The sequence below is a fragment of the Dendrobium catenatum genome, unplaced genomic scaffold (genome assembly GCF_001605985.2).
Source record: "Dendrobium catenatum unplaced genomic scaffold, ASM160598v2 fragScaff_scaffold_1211, whole genome shotgun sequence".
Taxonomy (NCBI): domain Eukaryota; kingdom Viridiplantae; phylum Streptophyta; class Magnoliopsida; order Asparagales; family Orchidaceae; genus Dendrobium; species Dendrobium catenatum.
Genome location: NW_021319673.1, coordinates 89,629 through 112,160, shown reverse-complemented (window position 1 = coordinate 112,160; position 22,532 = coordinate 89,629). Strand labels below are relative to the sequence as shown.

The window sequence follows — 22,532 nt, the reverse complement described above, 5'->3', positions numbered from 1 at the left end:
CTCTTCCTCCAAAAGCTGCAGCCATAAGTCTCAAGCCCGTAAGAGTGGATGGGAATTTTCTCCTGAGCTTTTCTCCTCAAGTGCAGGCTGAAATTTCCCAAAACATGTAACAGTTTTTGCTCTCAGCTTTCTATTCCCAACCACTCAAATCTGAGAATTTTCTCTCAGATTTTTTTGGAAATCTGAGGCACGTTTCTCAGCTTTTCTCCTCTCTATTAAGGCTAGGCTTCTCCTTCAATCTTCTCTAGACCCTTATCTACTGGAACCTGAGAATTCTTCCCAGGTTTTGAATAAAAACCTGAAGAAAATTTTCAGATTTTGTGAGACATTTGAAGTTTGTCCCTTTACCATAGTAAAGCGTTTTTCCGTTCTACATCATATTGATTTATCTTTAATAAGTATCGATCCATGTTTATGCTTCAAATGTGGAAAGGAGACAAAAAATTGGCCTTATTCACTGCAAAAAAAGGTCATTAGTCTTAGTCATCATAATTTGCCATATACAAACTAGTGTTGTATCCCCACAAAAAATTATCCTTCTTCAATTGTTTCGTTAGTGGCCATGTTATAGTGATATATCCCCTAAAAACCTCCTGTAGTACTTGGTCAACCCTAGGAAACCCCACTAACTGCCACCAGAATCTCTGGTTTGAGCACTTTAATAAACTTCCCTTCCAGCACATTCTTCAAAAGTCAATCCAATTGATTGGCAAGGTGCTCAAACCTCTCACGATACTCCACCGACGACGTTGTTTTGGTTTGGACCTCAAGCATCTTTCTCATCATCTCCTCCTTGATGGCGAGCTTTCCATCGATCTTCTCATGGACGGCTGAAATTTGAGTTTGAAAATCTGAATTTTTTTCTTCGAAATCAAATTTTAATTGTCCGATCTCTCCTTCCAACACTTATACCTTTCTTCCTACCATAACCACCCGGATCTATGCTATAATACCAATTTAATAGGAAGTTGATGCAATTTCAACAAAATCAGGATACGACAATAAGAAAAATAGGAAGAATAACACACAAAAATACTTTTTATTGAAAGAAATAGAAAAGAAACACAAGATACAAATGGATCTTCAATTGGAGAGGATGATCCGGCTCTCCCAAATCCCTAGCTGCTGGTTAGAGCCCTCTCAACCTAAGCAATTCTAAATTCAGCCAAAATCAAGCATAAAAATTGAACCATAAGATAAACAACATACTTAAGGCATAGTGGCATACAATACATAGCAAATCCCAAATTAGTCCTCTCCCTTTTGAATTTCCCTCCTAGCCGCCCCCTTCTCATTCAAATTCTCCCCTGGGCCACAACCCAAAGGAGCAGGATTCATTCAAGAGAAAGCATGTTCTGCCTCACGTGTAAAATTTGGCCGGTCCAAGAGGGACCAACCCATCATTGACCGATCCAGGAGGGACCGGTCCATCACATTCCACCTTTGTTTTACATTTCATAATCATTCTCTTATATCCATTCCTACCAAATTTTGTTAGTTGGGTGAGTTTTACTTATGTGTTGCAGTGGCTTCAACCATCTTTAATTGAGCCCCCTAAATGAGATAAACTACATCTAAGTCTCAAAAAAGATTAGGGCCAACTTTGAACTTCCTTTTTGTTGATGTGGATGTAAAGGTGCATGTCATAAATTTATGATTATTTCAATATTTCACCTTAAGCTGGGTTCTATATGTTATTTAGACCCAGTTTGCATAATAAATTATCAAAAATTCATTCTTGATAAAGCCCAGTAGAGAATATTTATAATTTAAGAGTTTGTTGGTACATAGTTTAATTAAGCTCTCTATTTCCAATTTTTTATAAGAAGAAATATCTATCTTATTTGAATGTGCTTATTCATTTCATGGTGGAAAAGATTATTTGCAATGCTTATAGTAGTCTGATTATCGCAATACACTTTAAGAGTTTTTTCACTTCATAGTTTAGTTCTTTGGAAAAAAATTTTAGCGACATTTTGATAGGAAATACTCGAGTTTGCAAGTAACCCTAAGGGTAATACTTGAGTTCGCAAGCAAACCTAACCAAAATAGGGGGAAAACAGCGAGAAATCTGCTGTTTTCAAGAAGAAACCAGCAGGAAACCAAGCAGAAATTCAGATTTTTGGAGAGGAAACACAAGCAAACTCCTTCTATTCAATCAAATAACGAGAAAGCAAAGAAATATACAAGTTTCTCAAATTCAAGGGGAAGAAACAGCCCTCCAAATCTCTAGCCGTAGCCTAAAGCCCAAGCACAAACTCTAGATTTCAAATTACATTCAAATTCAATATGGGAAACCCTAATTCACTCGAAAGCCTAATTAAACACAAGAGGACTCAAGCAAAATCCCAAAATAGCCTCTCTCATTCAAAATTTCCCTCCCAAATACATAATTAAATGCAAAGTGGGCCCCTCAAACCTGCCCCGCCCCCCTCTCTCTCTCTATGTTTTTTTTCCTATTTCCGCCCTCCATGGGGCCGCCTCATGTAAACCTGGACCGGTCCAGGTCCAGCCGGCCTAACACATTTCTTCGCAAATACCAAGTGTCACTACATTGTATTCCTCTTCAACATTTTTTCTTCATACCATAAATTATTTCTTCTCCATATAATCATAATAACCTAAGTTGAATCTTTTGCTTAGTGCATCTCTATCACAATTAGAATATGTGAATTTTTTATTTCCATGCTAAAGGACTTTTTATAATAAAGCATTTTCCTAATGTCATTTTAAGGTATCTTAAAAAGTGATTAATAGTTTTCATGTGGCCTTTAATAGATTACTGATTTATTGGCTCATAACATTGATACTACAACAACAACATCAAGCATTTATCCCACTACATGAGGTCAGCTACATGAATATTTTTTCTCAATTGTGTTTTGTTAAGAGTCAAACTCTCATTTAAATCTAATAAAGAAATATCATTTCTAATATTTTATAAACAGGTCTATCTCTACCTTTCTTAACATAAGTCAAATCTAATACATCTACTCTATCAACTAGGTCATCGGAAGTCCGCCGTTTTATGTGACCAAACCATCTAAGGTCATCTCAGTAACACTTAACTTGATATTATGCTTTTCTTTTAATGACCAATATTCTACGTCATAAAGCATTGTAAGTCTCACCACTATCTTTACCTTAAGTTTGAGTGGTACTTTTCTATCACACAACAAACCCATCCATTCCTCCACTTCAACCAACCAACTAGAATTCTACTAACAATATCCACATCTATTTCACCATCACTTTGAACAATAGACCCAAGATACTAATGACTTAATCGCTTAAAGTCACAAACCCTCCACTAGATCTATTACTACTAAAATTACACTCCATGTATTCGGCTTTAGATATACTCAAATGAAAACTTTAGACTCTAAGGTTGACCTCCATAATTCAAGTTTACCTTCAACTCCCTTTCTACTCTTATCAACAAGAAAAATATGGTTAGCATAAAACATACACCAGGGTGTTCCTCTTGCAAATGTCTAGTAAAAACATACATTACTAAAGCAAAAAGATATGAGCTTAAGGTTGATCCTTGATGTAATCCAAATGAAATAGAAAAATAGAACTCTCCATAGCACTTCTCTTAGAACTTTTTTATCATATATTTTCTCTAAATCAATAAAAATCATATGTAGATCCTCCTTATTCTCTCCATACTTCTCCATCAAACCTCTCAATAAATGTATAGCTTCCATAGTAGACCTACCCGACATGAATTCAAATTGATTTTGAGAAACATTAGTACACAACGTAACCTATGCTCTATAACTCTCCCATAGTTTTAAAGTATGACACATCAACATAATTCCTCTATAATTCGCACAATCTTGTGCATCATCTTTATTCTTAAAAATAGAAATCAACACACTCATTAATCTCCACTTATCTAGCATCTTTTCTATCTTCAAAATAATATTAAAAAGTTTAGTAAGCCAAGAAATCCTTCATCTCCTAAGCATTTTCCACACCTCTATTGGAATATCATAAGGTCCAACAGTTTTTCCACATTTCATTTTCTTTAAAGCCTCCATAACTTGAGTTTTACTAATACATCGATAAAAATAAAAATCTCTATTTTCATTTAAACTGCTAAGGTCATTAAAGTCAATCGAATTTTCACAAACTTCATTAAAAAGCTTAGCAAAATATATCATCTACCTTTGTTGAATATCCTCTTCTAAGAAAAACACTTCTTAATTTTCATCTTTAATGCACTTCACTTGAACTAAATCCTTACTACTCATATATCTTTGTTTGGCTACTTATACATATATCTTTCACCCACTTTAATATCTAATATATCTGATAGGAAACACTTGGATTTCCAAGTGTTTCACACCAAGAACCAAGTAGAACTAGGATGAAAACTGCTGTCCACACAAGAAAACAGCCAAAAACAGTGGATTCGGAGAGAAAACGAAGAAGAAAACGTAAGAGAAACAAAGCAAACACTTTTATTTAATGAGAAATGAAAAGCACTTGCAAGATACAACTTTCCTTCAATTCGAGAGGAAGGAAAAACTCTCCAAATCTCTAGCCGTAGCCTAGAGCCCAAGAACACAAACCCTAGATCTCAAAAATGATTCAAATTCAAGATAACCCTCTCTTCCCCCTATTCCTCCTAATTAAACATGAAAGGAGGATTACAATTTACCTAATTACCCTTCTCATTCAAATATTCCCTCCCAAAATTGAATTTACATCAAGTGGGCCCCCCTTGATGTTTCCGCCCCCTCCCTGGCTGTTTTCTTCCGCCGGCTGTAAGCCAAGACCGGTCCAGGGTGGACCGGTCCAGCCGGCCCAGGATGGGCCGGCGTAACAATATCATATAAATCATTAAAAGTAAAAATCTTTGCATCACAAATTATTTTCTTAGACTCCTTACAAATCTCTTTATATCTTTTCCAATTTTCACAGTTTTACATCTAAACCAATTCTTATAAAAAAAATCTTCTTATTTTTTAGGGTGACACGTTATCATCGAAACAAACAAGAGGAGTCTGAAGTTTATGCTAGAGCATAGAATGGTGATTGAGAAGCATCAAAGGTGGCTATCCAAATTACTTGGATATGATTTTGAGATCTAGTACAACCCAAGATTGGAAAACAATGTCGTGAATGCATTATTGAGGAAGAAGAACGAACCACATTTGACAGCTTTATCAGTACCTATGGTCCTAGTCTGTGAAGCCCTGAGACGGGAGAGCGAACATGATGCGGGTCTAAAGAAGATCAGAGCTGAGTTATTGCAAGACCCAAATAGTCATCCTGGTTACACATTGGGGGCCCCAACTACTACATCAGGGGCGATCCATCTTATTGAGAACATTGGAGTACACTACTAAGCTGTTGCAGGAGTTTTATAGCAATGCAATTGGAGGACACTCTGGAGTAAAACCTACAAACGGCTATTCGCAGAATTATACTAGGTTGGGATGTGGTGAGATGTAGATGGCAGAGTGATGACATGTCGTGTGTGTTAACGGCACAAGTACTTGGCCATGACACTAGGAGGATTACTACAGCCTCTAGCTCTATCGGAGAGGGTGTGGGAGGAGGTGACGATAGACTTCAATGAGGGGTTACCGCGTTCGGAGGGATTTTCTGTGATCCTGGTAATAGTGGATCATGTGAGCAAGTATGCACACTTTATCCCTCTAAATCACACTTAACACCGCGGCCTTTGTGGTTACTACTTTCATATAGAAGGTGGTGTGCTTACATGAATTTTCAAAATCCATTGTATCAAATAGAGACAAGGTGTTCCTCAATCATTTCTGGAATGAGCTGTTTTATTTACAATGGACAATCCTGAAGAGGAGCACAACATACCATCCCCAGACATATGGCCAGACGGAGATGGTCAACAGAAGCGTGGAGACCTATTTGCGAAGCTTTGTATCAGATATGCCAAAAAGTTGGGCAAAGTGAACTTCTTCGGCCGAGTATGGGTACAACACTTCGTACCATTCAACAGTACATGCCACCCCTTTTAGAATTATTTATGGGAGAGATTCACCTCATTTATTACATTATGGACATATCACTACCTCAATATCTAGTATAGATCGATACTTAGAGGAGAGGGACACGATATTAGCAGAGCTCAAGGGACATTTGTTGAGTGCCTATCAAATCATGAATAGGAAGGCTGATGAGTACAAGAGAGAAGTACACTTTGAGCCAGGAGACATGATTTACTTAAAGCTGAGACCCTACCAACAAAAGACACTAGCAAGGAGGAGTAATAAGAAATTGTCCTCATTATACTTAGGGACTTAGGAGATTTTGGAGCGCAACGGAGCAGTGGCATATCGACTGACCACCTTCGTCAGCATTGCCCTCAGATATTTCATATATGACAGTTGAGATGTGTGATTGGAGATCGCATATCATCTTCACTACCCCCAACTTTGATAGAAGATATGGAGATTATTTTGGAACCCCTAAAAGCAGAAAGGTTACGCCAAGGGGAAACAGGAGCACAAGAGGTACTAATTAAGTAGAAGGATTTGCTATAGTACAAAGCTACATGGGAGCCATACGAGATGATCAGGAGGCAGTTCCCATGCACGTTTGGGCGGGATTATTGATACGCCCACGGCCCAGCCCAGCCAACAAGCCTAGCCCAACCCAAGCCGAACCAGCCATGTGGCTGGGCAACTAGGGGACAGCATAAGGAATGAGTTCGAACCCCTTGTGAGGCCCAGGGGAGCTATTATTCATTATGGGGCTGTTTGGTTAAAAGTAAAGTAAATGTAAAGTATATTAAATGCATTGCTTCTGAACTTTTTGATGTTTGGTTGGACATGGTATAAAGTGAAGTAAAATCCTAACGTATTTCAAACTCCCTGTTGCAGCTCATTTTACAAGTAAAGGAAAACAGTCCAATTTTGAGTGAAAAAAGATTTCACGCATGCGAGAGAGAGAAACCCGCTGAAGCTATCTTTGTTTCTTCTTCCTGCGGCGGGAACCATCGTCATTTATTCCTCCATCAGTGTTTCAAAAGCTTTTCGTGGTTGTTAAAATTTGATGCTTCGCGTGAGGTAGAGTTTTGCACCAGTAGCTTCTTCGACTCACTTCGCTCCTTCAATCGAGAGGCGCAAACTTGTGATTTTTAGAGATGAATGGAAACCAATTGAGTTTCCACTTGCTTGAGGGTGGGTGTTTTGTGAGGGCTTGAGTGAGATACCTGTGACGAAACGAAGGGGGAGTTTGAGGAAGAAACAAGGCAAGTTATTCTTTAATCTCTCATCTCTCCTTTTCCCTGAAACCATAGTTGATGCTATTCATTTCCCTTTGCAATGAAAATAATGGTAAATCAGTAAGCACTTTCTCTTTAGAAAAGTTTTCTAGATGTTGCATATTCGTTCATTGTGTTGTACTAACGAGCCGAAGGCATTTTTGCTTCGTCTCATTTTCTGTTGCTTATTCATCGTGTAAGTGATTAAGCTAATACTTTAAAATCTTCAAAACTGCACCTACTTTCCTTCATTGCCAATTGATTCAATGCAGCAAAATGACTTTCCACCGTTTCATTTTTTTTTGGGACCAGAGGCTAAACTCTATTAAGTGTCATTGTGAATGAGCTTTCTGACAGTTGACACCAAATTTTTTTGCTTTATCCGTTGTTTCATTCCTTTTATTTATTTTTGTATTTATACACATAGATTTATGTCTCATTGCCTTCATATGCTTGATAATGCAGCCCTGTTAACCAAAATTTTTATTCATACCCGCCACTTAACAACAATTATTATTTCTTATACGATTATGCATTTAAATTTTCATGAATATCTAATTATTTGGTTACATATCGATTCAAGCTAGCCGTAATGGCAACACCAATTTTGGCCCATTTATATGCACACATATAAGATTCTTATTTTAGAAATCCTTGCCAGTACATTTTCCTCTCCAAAACTCAATGGTTGTAGGACTATGTGATATCTTGTTGAAATTCTTTTTAAATTAAATTGATATGAAGATAAGTTCAAGAAGAGATCTAATCGCTCTCACAATGTGGACACGTATGGAGAATTTTCTTTCCAAACTAAGGGCCTATTTGCAGAATTAAAAAGGTCCCTATAATGCATCAATTGTCAAATCTAAGAAGAGAAAAAACTCAGTAGTCACTCAACAAAACAATCAAATGATAGTTTCTGATGTACTGATTTTACTTTACTCTGCATACATCCAACCAAACAGAAAAAATAATTCTTTTGCATTCATTTTATTTCAAACCAAGCAGCCTCAAAGTACTTGTTTTACACTGCATTCACTTTATAGCCAACCAAACAAACCCTATGTAAGAAGGAGGTATCAAGGGGAGCTATTTAGGAAGGTTTTAATTTAGGAAAAGATAGCTGATTTGAATTAGAAAGTATTTCATTTAGGAAAAGATGGCTGATTTGAATAATTCAAATTTATGAGGGAAGTAGGAAGGCTTATATTAGGGTTAATTGGGTTGTTTATTATTATTATGATATCATGATTGTTGTAGTTCTTTTGTAAGTCGTTCCTAGCGGCAGCTAGGTATAGGAGAGCCAATCTACTCAAGAATAGTAGATCAATTGTATCTTTCATTATTGTTGGAGTAAATCATAAATCAGCCCCCATACTTATGTTCATGCAATTTCTTCTCATCCCATTTAATATTTTTGCTTCCAAGTCACAACAGTGAACTAACCACTTTGACAAACTTATGTTTTCAGCATCTTTGTTTCACTCTTTTTTATAAGTTGAAACAAACATATGCCTTTGAATATCAAATTATTTTATTCACTTTTTTACATGATAGAATAAGTTTCACCTGTTGATTTTTTCTGTGCTTTCTCTGTGCTCATTTTCATGTTATGTGATTCACAAAGTTTTAGCTTAATACAGGCTGAGCTATTGAGCCTATAAACAAGGCGAGTTCGAGCATCTTATTCGGGCTTGACCTAACGAGCCGAGCTCGAGCCAAAAATACAAAATCCAAGTCGAGTTCGAGCATACCGAGCTCGAGTTTGGCCACACTTAATTCACGAGCCGAGCTAGAGCTCGACTCGACTCGTTTGCACCCTCGTTTTTATCTAAGGAGTTACCATTTTTTAACCGCTTGCTACATTAGGGCAGCTGCAGTCTTCTTTTAAAAAGGATCACTCACATATATTTTTGGACAAAAAAAGCTTTTAATGTTGGTGAAGAACCCATCAATTTGGAAGAGAGACTATAAAAGGACAAGTTAATCTCATAAGGAATATAACTTCTATGTCTTTGATATCATAATAAAAATTAGATTAAGATAAAAGGAAAGTAGAAAATTGGATATTTTATTACAGAAATTTGATACTTGATTTTGTATCCAAAAGCAAAGATGAGAACATGGACATAAATATGTGAAGAAATAACTATCAAGAATGGAAAAAAATTTAAAAAATAGGCTTTCATTTCAAAATCCAAAATTAATGGAATGTTGCTCACATATTGTTGAATTACTATAGATGAAAAACAATAATTTTCCAAAAACACAAGTTCAAATGTTAGTTGTACCAAAAAGTTCAATTGGAGTTAGGATAGGAATTGGCTCAATCCCAAGTGATCTTGGCCACTTTGGGTTAGCCTAACTCTTGACCCAAGGTGACTCAATGGCTGGGCTGGTTAGGGGCAAAACACTTAAACTGTGTAATATAGAGACAATAGAGGAATTAGAGGTTAAAGAAAGAAGAGGAAGAGAAATAGAGGTAGATGGAAAAGAATAACAATAATAATAATATAAGAGATGAGAGAAAAAAGAAGAGATGCAGCCTACGTCTTTGAGAGTAGGGGATTAATACTTCAATTTATCATGTGATAGTTTTTAACATTAGACTAGCCCTCCTATAGCTTGGACGATGAGTACCCAAAAGAAACATGAAGCATATGCAGTTTTGATCGCTAATGGGATGAAACATTCTATTGTAAGTATAAGCAATTCAATCAAACTACATAAGAGCTTTGAAAACCAATAATTTTGAATCAGTCAAAAAGTAAACACATAATGAAGAAAAAATATTAAGAAATGAATATCCTTACTTTAAAAACAGGAGGTTCCACATCTTCCACAATAATCTCTTCCACATTTGGGTTCCCGATGAGGCCAAAAAACTGGGCTTTGAACACTGGAGAACGAGCAGCAAGAATTAGCTTGTGGGCCTTAAATGTCTCATCACCAACCACAAAAACAATATCGGAGCCAATGCCAAATTTCAGCAGTTCTCTAAGAGAACTTCCCATATCTGGTGGCGGTACAGGGATGGAAAACTGCCTTGGTGTCTCAAGACGATTTCTAACAACACCGACAGTACAGTTCATCACCAGACAGTCATCCTTAAGGTAATCAGATGTTTCTAACGATGTTCTTCTATAAAATCGTTTGTAACCCCTGGAAATGTCATTAATCAATTAAATGCAGAAATATTAATTGTTTGCGAGGAAAGAAAACTCTGGATAACAGCTGTGAAAAAGCATAACTGCCAGAACATATTAGCTTGGGACAATTAAGGCAGAAAAATAAAAGATCTGAACTAACTCAAAAGCGAAGCAGATTCCCTAGCAAAGCAACCATTCAAATAGATAAAAGGATGTTGAACAATTTCTCAACATCCAAATACTTTTTAGGTATTTCATCCACGAATTACAGCCTATAAATGATTGAAAAAAGGATTGTAGAGGAGTCCTTCAGATAAAAATAGACGGAGGATAGTTAAGCATCCTATTTCAAAACTTTGGTCTAACATTTTTGACAGAGAAATATGGATCATTATAATAAACGGGATTATTTGACTGATTCAAGAAAGTGTTCCGTCAGCATCAAGTAAACAAAATCTTGACCTGTCTGATTAATACTTTTGAAGAATCATAAAACTATCAAACTGTGCAAAACTAAGCAAGTACAGGAGCATGACATGAGTGTCGTCTTACATAACATTGTATTTTTTACCAAAATAGACTGTCCAGTGCGAAATGAAGCAATGAACAAAAATCTGATATGAAATTAGGACAAGTTTAGACAGAGGTCATCTACAAAGCACACCAAAGATTCAAACCACATATGTTGAACTTCATGGAAGGTCTCTTTATCCAGTCTCACACACACTGATAGAACTTCCAAACATGGCTAATTCCATGCAAACCATGATAGACAATAATTAGATTCTCAAAACGAAAATGAAGTAAAACTGCTTGAACCATAAGATTAATGAAGCATGTTGACATCCAGCTAAAAACACTTTAACTCGTTCAGGTAATCTTCTTACTAATTCGCAAGGAGAGTTTTAGAAATGAAATTTTTTTAGAAACTTAAAACATAAACATTTTGTAAGCATACTTCATGTTAATATTAAAAAAATGTTAGAGTTAACAAGGATTGGTAAGCTCTCCGTATGTCTTTAAGGTGATATGACAAGCCAATGCAAGAAAGCCAGTTTAGTGGTTTGCTCAAGGGAAGTGCAGCCCTAAAAGAAAACATTTATATCAGATACTAAATATATTTTAATCATGAGGAATAATTTGAAAAAAATGAAATGATAATCATCACATCAAACTATGTTGAGCAAATAATAATTTTTTAGTTCATTGAATACCAAGTTTAAAAATCTTCCTTAAAAAATTATCTAAAAAAATCACAATTAAACTGCCATGCATTATAAATATGTATAACTCAGGGCTACTCCGATTCTAATACAATCTATTTCATTATAATTTGGAGCCATGCAATCTTCTCCATCAGCAGCTTTGTAGCCATGCCACTCTTCTTTTATCTCCTTGAGCTTATCCTTTTCATCCAGAAGATCTACTATTTTTTAAAATGTAAAGCATTGCAATTTAAGATCAAACATGTTTCTTTATGCATATCATTACTTCTTCAACTCTTGATGCTCTTCAACATTTAGAAAATTAGAATTAAGTTCTCCAATCAAGACAAGTTGCTTGAGTTACAACATGGAGGCTTAAAAGCAAAGAAAACCCCTAGGAACACCTTAGAAATGGCACCCACTTGGAAGATGTGAAACCCTATGATCTTGCATGTGCTCACACAATTGTCCAAGTGAGCGAGGGCATCAACATTCATCATCCTTCACATTTTCTTCTCCCTTCAACTACTTTATTTCTCCTTGTCCATTAAAAAGTATTCTTTGTGTCCAAATGCAAGGCAGATCCCAAAATTTCAAAAATCTTCTTAGCCAATCCATCTCATCTCCGCCTCTTTTATGATGGAAACTTGAGTATGTACTGTCCATCATCTCCTTTCTTGTTATCCTCAATTCTCAAAACCTAATATATTTCCCCAAAAGTATGACGCAAAACAATTCCTTATAAAACTTTAGCCATCACCATTGAAAGAGAATCATCGAGATATTGTTGTGTGTAATGTGTATATCTTAACAAACAACAACAATTTCAAGCCTCTATCCTGATATGTGGATCAGCTAAATTAATCATTTTTCTTCATTTTTCCCTATTAAGAGTCAAAATTTTCATTTAAATAAAAAAAAAGTCATATCTAATAGTTTATAACCAAGCCTTTTTAGGTCCACCTATAACTTTCTTAACATAAGTTGGATCTAATACATCTATTATCATAACCGGCTTATCAAAAGACCAACATTTTATGTGACCAAACCATTTAAGGCGACTCTCTCTAATCTTATCTGTCATGGGAGCTACTCCAACATTTTCATAAATATAATCGTTTTGCATTCTATCAAAATGTAAAACCACTCATCCACCTGAGCATCCTTATCTTTGCGACACTTAATTTTATATTTCTCTTTTAATTGGACAACATTCTAAGCCATAAAGCATTGCAAGTCTCTACACCATAAAGCATTGCTAGTATATAAAACTAGGGATCTCTTATAACTAACAAGAGAATGAAAAGGGCATTTTGCTTAGTTGTGGTTGATTATGTTTGATTTTTTTGGTTTTGAATGTCACAAATTGTATGCTGGTCAAACTATAGATGTAGCCATGTATGATTTAATGTAATCAAGGTTATTCATGTCCATTAAAATAAAGTTCGGCTCAAAAGAATTTTACTGACATCTTCTACTCTAAAAAGATAAAGAAGGCTGCCAAGAAAATCAATAGTTCTAGAACCCACACCTATGATGCATTGACACGACATAAGAATGAGTTGTATTATGTCTTATGTATGAAGAGCACGTTAACTGCCTGACACAAACCCCATATGTGCCATACATGTCATTTATGCGTACAATTAAAAAACAATAAAAAAATTAATCGACATATATGTCATATACGCATGTTCTAAATAATAAATTTAAATTTAAAAATATATTGCATAAATACCTTAAATTAAGCCATCTACTATTTATTTAGAAATACGTATTTCTTAAATAACTTAACACTTCAAAATAAATTTTATATTCCATATTCCACTCTATTTCTCTATGTTTTTTTAAATCATATTTATTTTGTTTCTTATGCCGAAAGAATCAATCATCTCATCTTTAAGCTAAAAATGTATAATATCATATGACTATTTCTTCTGCAGTTCAATTTAAGGCATTTAATAAATTTAAATTTATATCTTATTTCATAAGTAATCAAAATAAATATGCTATTATATGAATTCAATTCATGTTTATTTAATTCAAACAGTTAATAGATAATATTACAATATCATGTCCAACATATATTTGTGCCCTATATTTTCAATAATTGACATATATCATATTCATGTTGTATCATGCATGCATTGGTGCATCATAAACCCAAACGAACGAACAAAATTTCAATTTACAAACCATATAGGAGGGTTCAGAGTTATGATGTAATACAACAACAACAACATCAAGCCTTTATCCCACTACGTGAAGTCGGCTACATGAATCCTTTTTCTCCATTGTGTCCTATTAAAAGTCAAATTCTCGTTTAAATCTAATAAAGAAAGGTCATTCCTAATATTTTCTAACATTGTCTTTTTAGGTCTACCCCTACCTTTCTTAACATAAGTCAAATCTAATACCTCTACTCTCCTAACTGGGTCATCGGAAGGCCGCCGTTTTATGTGACCAAACCATCTAAGGCGACTCTCTCTAATCTTATCTTCTACTGGAGCTACTCCAACCTTTCCACGTATATGCTCATTTCGTATCCTATCTCTAAGGGTAAAGCCACTCATCCACCTGAGCATCCTCATCTCTGCCACACTTAACTTAGTATTATGCTTCTCTTTTAATGGCCAACATTCGGCACCATAAACCATTGCAGGCCTCACTACCATCTTATAGAATTTTCTCTTAAGTTTGAGGGGTACATTTCTATCACATAACAAGCCCAATGCATTCCTCTACTTCAACCATCCAACTTGAATTCTGTTGATAATATCCCCATCTATTCCACCATCACTCTGAACAATAGATCCAATATATCTAAAACGTGTACTCTTATTAATGACTTGATCGCCCAAAGTCACAATCCCATCACTAGGTCTATTACTACTAAAATTACACTCCATATATTCCGTTTTAGATCTACTCAAGCGAAAACCTTTAGACTCTAAGGTTGACCTCCATAATTCAAGTTTACCTTCAACTCCCTCTCTAGTCTTATCAACAAGAAGAATATATTATTATAATTTTTTAATATTTAAATTTAATAAATAAAATAAAATTATTTTAAAAAAATATTAATATTTAATCGAGCCGGCTCGCGAGCTCACGAGCCAAGCCGGCTCGAGCTCGAACTCGAGCTCGACTCGTGAGCTCGATAAGCTCGGCTCACGAGCTCATAAACGAGTCGAGCTCGAGCCGGCTCGCGAGCCGGCTCGGCTCACTTACACCCCTAATGTAACCCAACCGAAATAGGGAAATACTTGGACAATCCACCTTGTATTTGAACACAAGTAATAGCTCCTGCTACATATCTTTAATGATTTGAATATAAGCATTATTGACTCATTTCTTTTCAAGAACTCTCCAAAGCACTTTTCTTGGAACTTTATCATATGCTTTTTCTAAATAAATATCATATGTAGATCCTCCTTATTTTCTCTATATTTCTCCATCAAACCTCTTAATAAATATATGGCTTCCATAGTCGACCTACACGGCATGAATCCAAATTGATTTTGAGAAACATTAGTATCACGCCGCAATCTATGCTCCAAGTTTCAGAGTTATGATGTAATAAATGAAGAAAAAACACCAACAGTGGGTGTCCAATATGAAAAAATTTATCCATTTTAAACAAATGAACAAGTAGCAAGAACTAATTGAACGTCTTTTTCAATAAAATTATTTGCATATAATGACCAAACAAGGGAATTATATGCACCCTAATTGCCTCATAGGGAAATTAATAGCCTTTGTAAAGTTAGATAGCACAACACAATAGCAATGCTCAATTGACTAGGCCGTTTAGTTCTATTACTAATAGTCAACAATTACATAAGCGCGACTTAACAACTATGGCGCACTGAGAGCCTAAAGCAAATCTGATCTAATCACCGCTAACATGTGTCAAGGTTTTGCTCAATTGGTCAATAGTGTCACCTTAATAGTAAGTAAAAATATAGATAATCTATGGTTACATCAGGGATCCCTCTATACATAAGCACCTCTAACCTACGTAAAAGGGATCAATCTTCCAAACACAAGGAGTCCTCCCCTCACAGTTCCTGCTTATTGTCCACACCCTTTCATGTGACAACAAGAAGCGTTGCTACTCCCCAAGTTATCCATTTTCTTTCAATATTTCGACCTGACCGTGTAACTTGTCTCACTTATCCGCATATTTCCTATCTTGCAATCTTTTCCTGTTTAATAATATTCAGATTCTGCTTCTCAACCTATTGATCTTCATGGTCTTTTAAACTCGATGATGCTTCAAGTTTTCAGTACCATAATGGCCAAATCTTCCCAGGCTTCAACACAAAGTTTAACATCTTCAAAGGCAGTCTGCAAACAACTGAATTCATCAGCTATAAAAGAGCTCGTAATAAGAACGCAAATGAGCTTACTAATGATTCAAAAGAACAATAGCCAAAGCAATCTAGTGCCGTGAGATAGAAAAAGACACAAAACTCATCCAGTGCCCATGATTTGAAGGTAAAATAAATAAATCCCTCAAAAACACACCAAATGACCGAACAGCGAGATATATCTAATAAAGGGTCAACTAAATTCAATCAAGAAAAAAACGTACCACATGCTCCCTCGATACTTAAGAGTGTACGGACCACTCTCCAACGCTCTATCAAAGTGGCTATGTATTTTGTGCTTCCCCTTTCCGCTCTGATCAAGTAGCGTGAGCTCAAACAGTGCCCTCACATCCGTTCCTTCACTGGCCAACGCAATGAAAACTGAAACATAGAGTGAATTGTCCTCCGGATTCTTCCCGTCAGGATAGAAGTAGACCGCCCACTGGTATCCCCCCACCGTGAACATATCGCTCGTCATGTATTTCCCCGGTCCCATTCCCTTCGCCAAGGAGTACCCTTTTATTGTATACTGATGCGAGCTGTTCACCGTCTCAAACAAGGACTTGGATCGCGAGATGTTGTCCCCTAAAACTCCTCCAGGCTCGCCACCTGTCTTCTCCATCTCATCCGCTATGGCCACTTCGAAAAAATTAGCTCAAAACCCCCGAGATTGCCGTATTCTTTAGCAAGATAACTCTAAGCACGCCAAATCTAGTCCGATTAAGTGATCACGTCCTCCCGAGGACTGACGCTGCAAAATCGAGAGGCGACACAGTATCGTAAGAAGACCGCAATAACTGTGTAAGTAGTAGCAGAGAGCCTCTTCCCCAACCAAATCCTAGCCCAAGAAAGTCAGGCATCTCTGCTTCACCCAAACGACAAATATGAAAAATCACCGAGTCCTAACCCTAGCACCGATCCTTCTTACCATGCAATCCGGTGATTTCAAGAGTTCTCGTGATCGCGTTCTGCAATAAACTAAAGGAGACTGAATACACCAAGCCGCCGGCGGAGGAGACGACCACAGCGGATGGAGAAGATGAAGAAATGAGGAAAGCTGGGGAGGACGCAAGAAAAAACGAACGCTGCAGAAGTTAATCAATTATCAACTTGTGGTTGGTGGGAATTTATAGAGCATGGGCTGAACAGTGTCAGTACGATGAACCGGGCCACCGGTTCATGATGTGCGGCCGCGGCTTTGCCGCCGACACGCCGTTCCGGGTCAAGCAAGGTTCTGTTCTTCAGAATACGCGAGAATTGGGGGTATAAGTGGAACTTTTATTTTGTCCGGTCACTCAACATTGGCAAAATAAGGAGAGCAACATCGCTACAATAGAGTGATCGGGGCCTTTATTTATTTATTTATTTTAATAGTTATGCATGTAAGCCACTAGGGGTGAAAGTGAGCTAAGTCGGCTCGTAAGCCTGCTCAAGCTGATTCCTTAAAAACCTCACGTAGCTTATCGAGCCACGAGTTTGAGCTCGAATCTATACTTGAGCTCGTGCATTAAATAAGCTTAAGCTAAAGCTTAGCCTAACTTGGCTTGAAAGCTAGTTGAACCTCTCTATTAATTTAAAATATATGTAAAAATTAATTTAAGTTATTATTATATAATATATTTTAATATTTTTAAATTAAATCACCCCTATAAGCCACCCTGTTTACTCTTTTTATTTAGTTGTTTATACATGATAACAAGCAACAAATAATGATGAAAATACCATACAAAAAGCTTTCAACATATGCTGCCACTATATGTATTTTCCTCATCAATGTCGTCTCACCCAAAATAGCATGTTAATCAAACCCAGGAATTATGATGTTTAAGATTTTATTTGGGATAATTTTTTATTATTTTTTAAAATATAGTACAAAAAATATCTGAACCAAAATTTTTGTACTAAAAATGTTTTAGAAAACAATAAAAAAATTATCCCAAATGAAGCATAAGTTCCAAAAATACTTTTTCAAAAAATGTTAAAGGCCAAATTTTGAATCAAGTTATAAAAAAGCTATCAGTCAAACACACCATTTTTTCATTACTGATTTTCCTACCACAAAATAGCCAAAAAGCCATCTCAAACCGAGCCTAAGGCTTCGCTTCGAATGACTTTCTTACTGCTTTGTAAATCTGTTTTTTAGTACAAAAAATCTCTTAAAAACAACAAAAATAATGATCTAAAACTATCACAAACGAAACCTAAGTGAGTGGCAACATCTACAATGATAAATGAGTTAAAATAAATCTCGTATTTAACTTTATTCTTCTCCATTTGCTTATTCGACCAACCAACAGAGTTTTTAGTATAATTTAGTAAGCTTAATCCGATTATCATGATGTCAGAGTTAATCTACCTAATGGTAGCAACTCCTCTCCTAACTTAAGGTGCATGCACATGCACACACACCCACGCACATTCATCATCAGCAGCATGGATCAAAATGGGAGACATCCCTATTCCTTAGAAGCTCAGATTCCTTTTATATAATAATAACAAAACTTATGGGCGTCGAACCCGATCCGATTATACAAACAAGTCAAAAATCTAAACCCGGACCTGACCCAGGTCAACCCGACCTGACACGACACGCTGACTCGAGCTAGCACAGAATAGGCAAACGTTAAACGCGGGCTACGGGGGCGAGCAGGGCTGCACAGGTGCAATCGCGAGTAGGTGACGGAGCAAGCAAAGGTGCGACCGTAAGTGCAAGGCGAGCGCGGGTACGAGTTGCCAGTGCGATGGAGCAAGCGCAGGAGGCGTGAGGCTGGGAGATGCATGGGGTTGCACTTGTGAGAACCCAAAAATACAAAAAAGTGTAAAAATTTTAAATTTTTGTTTGTATTGGAGAGTGACGGCGCTGTGCTCTGGAGCATTGCGGTGCTTTGAGTTATTATTATTATTATTATTATTATTATTATTATTTTGGTATACGACAAAACCCTATAAATATTTTTAATTAAGGTAATATATATATATATATATATATATATGTTCGTCCCTCACTTCCCTACCACTGCCCAGCTTTATGAGAAGGGAACATGAGAGGAGAGGGAGGAGAGAGAAGGGCATTTGGGGCGTTTTTGTCCGTCAATTTTATTCAGATATTTCTTCATATCATCATAAGTCAAATCTCTTTTTAGTTTTTAATGACTTTGTGTTTGATAGATTTTTTCACTTCTAAATCCATAAAATCGTATTTACTCTTAATTTATCGGGTTTTGTAGTGTAACTTTTTACATATGATAGATACGGATTTTATGAACATTTTGATCGTAATATTATTGATTTATATTGCATGAAATGAAAGTTATGATTTTTTGAAGTTATGAAATCATCTATAGGTTTTATTGCATTATATAGATTATTGCAATTCATATTGCATTTCATATAAATGAGTATGGCATTTGCTTAAGCAAGGAATGGTTGGCTATCAATAATATACTTAATGCGGGTTGGCTCTTAAAATGTTAATACTTTGCGTAGGAGGATGGGCCGATGAGTTTTCCTTTAAATATGGTTTGTGATATTATCATGGTTGTAGCCTATATCTGGTGACCAATTTCGTCAATGGGTAGAGAGTGACGACTCTTCATAATAATAGAAAGCCACTTGCAATGAAAATGTTAATGATAATGGTGATGATATGATATAATAATATGAATGAACAAATGAAATGATTAAAACACCACATTAAAATTTGATTTCATGCTTTACTAAATCATATATTGATGCATGCATATATTGATAGTATTGATAGCATTGATAGACATATTAATAACATTGATAATATCGGAAGCATATATAGTATATGAATAAAAGATGTACATGAATAGATAAGATAGACTCAACTGATGATATTGACATTTGTAGGTCATGATTTCTTTACTGACTTATGAATGATTTCCGCACTGCTGCTTTACTGATTCTCATACTTATTATTTATTCATAGATTCAATGAAATGATTTTCTACTTTTATTATTGATCATTTTGAGCTTTCCAAACAATAATTGATCATTGATGAGATAAATTTAATCGACTAAAAGAAGCATGCATATTGATTCATCTAGTCTTTTGGTGAAAGTTTTAGTGAATTTGAGTTACTACTGGGTTGTTTAGCTCATTATATGAATTATAATGATTTCAAGTCAGGGAAGGGGCCAGGATCAATTGGAGTAAGATTGACAGAGATACTCAAATTTTTCTTTTTATTTTATTATTTATTTTCTTTATTCTTTTATAATCATGAGTTATTAATAGATTAGTGATTGTATTGATCTCCTGGTTATTGTGTCTATGATTTTTGGGAGATGCAATATAGTGAAATCTTTTTATGTATATGATTTTAGTTGCTTCCACTTAATATATAGATTTATATTAATGATTTATATAAGCTATGGTTGTTAATTAAGAGATTAAGATAAGTCATTTTTTCAAATCTAATCTTGGGATGTGACAGCACGCGAGTCGGTTTCAGGTTAGCGGGTTGACCTAGGCCCAACCCGATTTTTCATAAGGGTTGGGAATTAGAATCCAAACTAAACCAATTTGTTAAATGGGACTCGAAACTGGATTTTCCAGGTTGGATTTGGCTTGACTTTACGGGTTGTGTCAAAAATTGGCCCCCCTAACAAAACCATCCATCGCGAACGCATAGCCAACAACAGATACAATTGGTCGGGTCAACAAAACCACCTCAAAATTTTGCCCACCCTCAAAATTATAATTTTATTAATTACGAAAGCCTATTTATATAATTTTACCATATAAAACTCTAATTTACCAATATTTGAAAATAAATTAATAAATAAAATACCTTCAACCATAGTCGGGTCGACAGCTATATCCATCTCCTTTGTGATGAGCTTCCATCAACAAGAAAAATGTCGTTGAAACGAGACCAAGAAGCTTCTTTAGCAACTATATTTCAAAACCTATTAAGCACAAAGCCGAAGCAATATGAAAGCGAAGAGGAAAAAGGAAAACTTGCGACCTGCATAGATAGACCAAAGAGAAGGGAAATTATATATAAAAAAAGGTAATGGCAAAGCAGAGTCCATCATTCTCTATTAAACTTTTCTCATTTTTTACTATTTTACAAACCATGATAATAATAATAAATTTTATTAATTAATTATCAATCAATCAAAAACTAACTATGTTTAGAGTTTTGTGCTTTGCTCATTATTAGTTCTGTATGGAATATGATTATGATCAATCAAGTTGTATTGTTGCATCGGATCTCAAGTCAATTTATCATGCTTGCTAGGGGGTGTGAGTGGTCACCCCTGCTTGGGTTCGGGTGATTTGCACATGAAATTTTTTTTCTCATACAACGCCTCGACACTGTAGAGTTTTATGGGAGAAATGATAGAGAGCGAGGTGTCGTAACACTTTAAATTTGGCATCGCAATGCTGTGTAGTGTCGCAACGTTGCTGGTCTTTGTGCCGCAGTATCATGATAATAAAGGCTTTGAGCACCATTGTGTTCCAAACTAATGTCGCAACACTGCGAGTCAAATTGGATAGTTTTCTTTCTTATTTTTATAAAGGGTGGCATCCGTTGTTGTTATTAATTTGTCTTTCTCTTATTTGTTTTATTGCGTAGTTTACTTCTGTTGCATCCTGAAATATTTGGGTAATAGAGAAATATAAGATTATCATCTTAGCTTTCTACGAAGATCCAACACGCATATAGATAAAAGAGTAGGGTGCATAATTCATAAGAGACACCAAGATTGAATAAACTAATATTTGTAGTTGATTACAAACGAGGCCCTTAAGCTCTTCCTTGGGGAGAAGGTCTTGGCTCGAAGTATACATTTGTAAAGAGCATTGTACATAGTTGAAAAATAACAGGACAGTTGTTCTTAATAAAGTGTTGGCATATTCTTGTTCAATATGATCGTTGTCGGCAAACGACGGTGGATGAAAAGACCATGGTTGACGAGTGATGTTGGTCGGAAGGATTATAGTCGACGGGCGACATGGTCGGTGATCGACAGTGGTCAGAAGGACTGTAATCAGCGGGCGATGGTGATCTTAAGGACCGTAATAGAAAGATCGTGGTCAGAAAGACTGTAGTCGGCCAATGGTGGTTAAATAGATCGCAGTCGAGCGATAATGGTTGGAAAAAGTGTAGTCGGTGGGCGACGGTGATTGGAAGGATCGTAGTCGAATGATGTTGATCGGAAGGATTGCAGTGTGACATCCCAGGCGTCTATAGTGAAAGAATTCATCAACAGTCTTGATCAACCATCACTTCTTGCTCCCTTGCTCAGACCTGAAATTGTTAACCACATATAATGAGCTTCAAAAAGCCCAGCAGGTCACCAAAGCCTACAACTGAAATCAAAACACGGTATTGAAACAATATGCATGTCAATCAGTCAATCAATAACAGTCACTTGCACATGATCATTGAATCTATGCAGATACGAAAAACAGAAATCAATGCATAATAGAAATCAATAATTAATGCATAAACAATAGAATCCAAAATCATCAATGATAGAATCAGTGAATAGTAGAAAATCCCATAAAGCT

At 35.9% G+C, this 22,532-nt stretch overlaps 1 protein-coding gene across 8 annotated transcripts in view; it reads right to left on the bottom strand.

Moving 5' to 3' along the window:
• The window catches only part of LOC110099268 (BTB/POZ and MATH domain-containing protein 3), a 39,216-nt gene that overhangs the window by 6,231 nt on the left and 10,453 nt on the right, over nucleotides 1-22,532 (bottom strand). For 2 of the 8 annotated variants that reach the window (XR_003702229.1, XR_002303428.2), the window contains exons 3-4: nucleotides 20,803-20,920; nucleotides 10,390-10,420 (exon numbers count right to left, since the gene is read on the bottom strand). Coding sequence is in view for 5 of the 8 variants with exons in the window: in XM_020826362.2 (XP_020682021.1) it covers nucleotides 10,072-10,420; nucleotides 16,210-16,607 (747 nt within the window). In the remaining 3 variants the exon portion in view is untranslated. Of the gene's footprint in view, nucleotides 1-10,071; nucleotides 10,421-16,209; nucleotides 17,224-20,802; nucleotides 20,980-22,532 lie in introns of those variants that run through there. The other 6 variants (XM_020826362.2, XM_028699057.1, XM_020826364.2 and 3 more) reach the window with 6 other exon arrangements.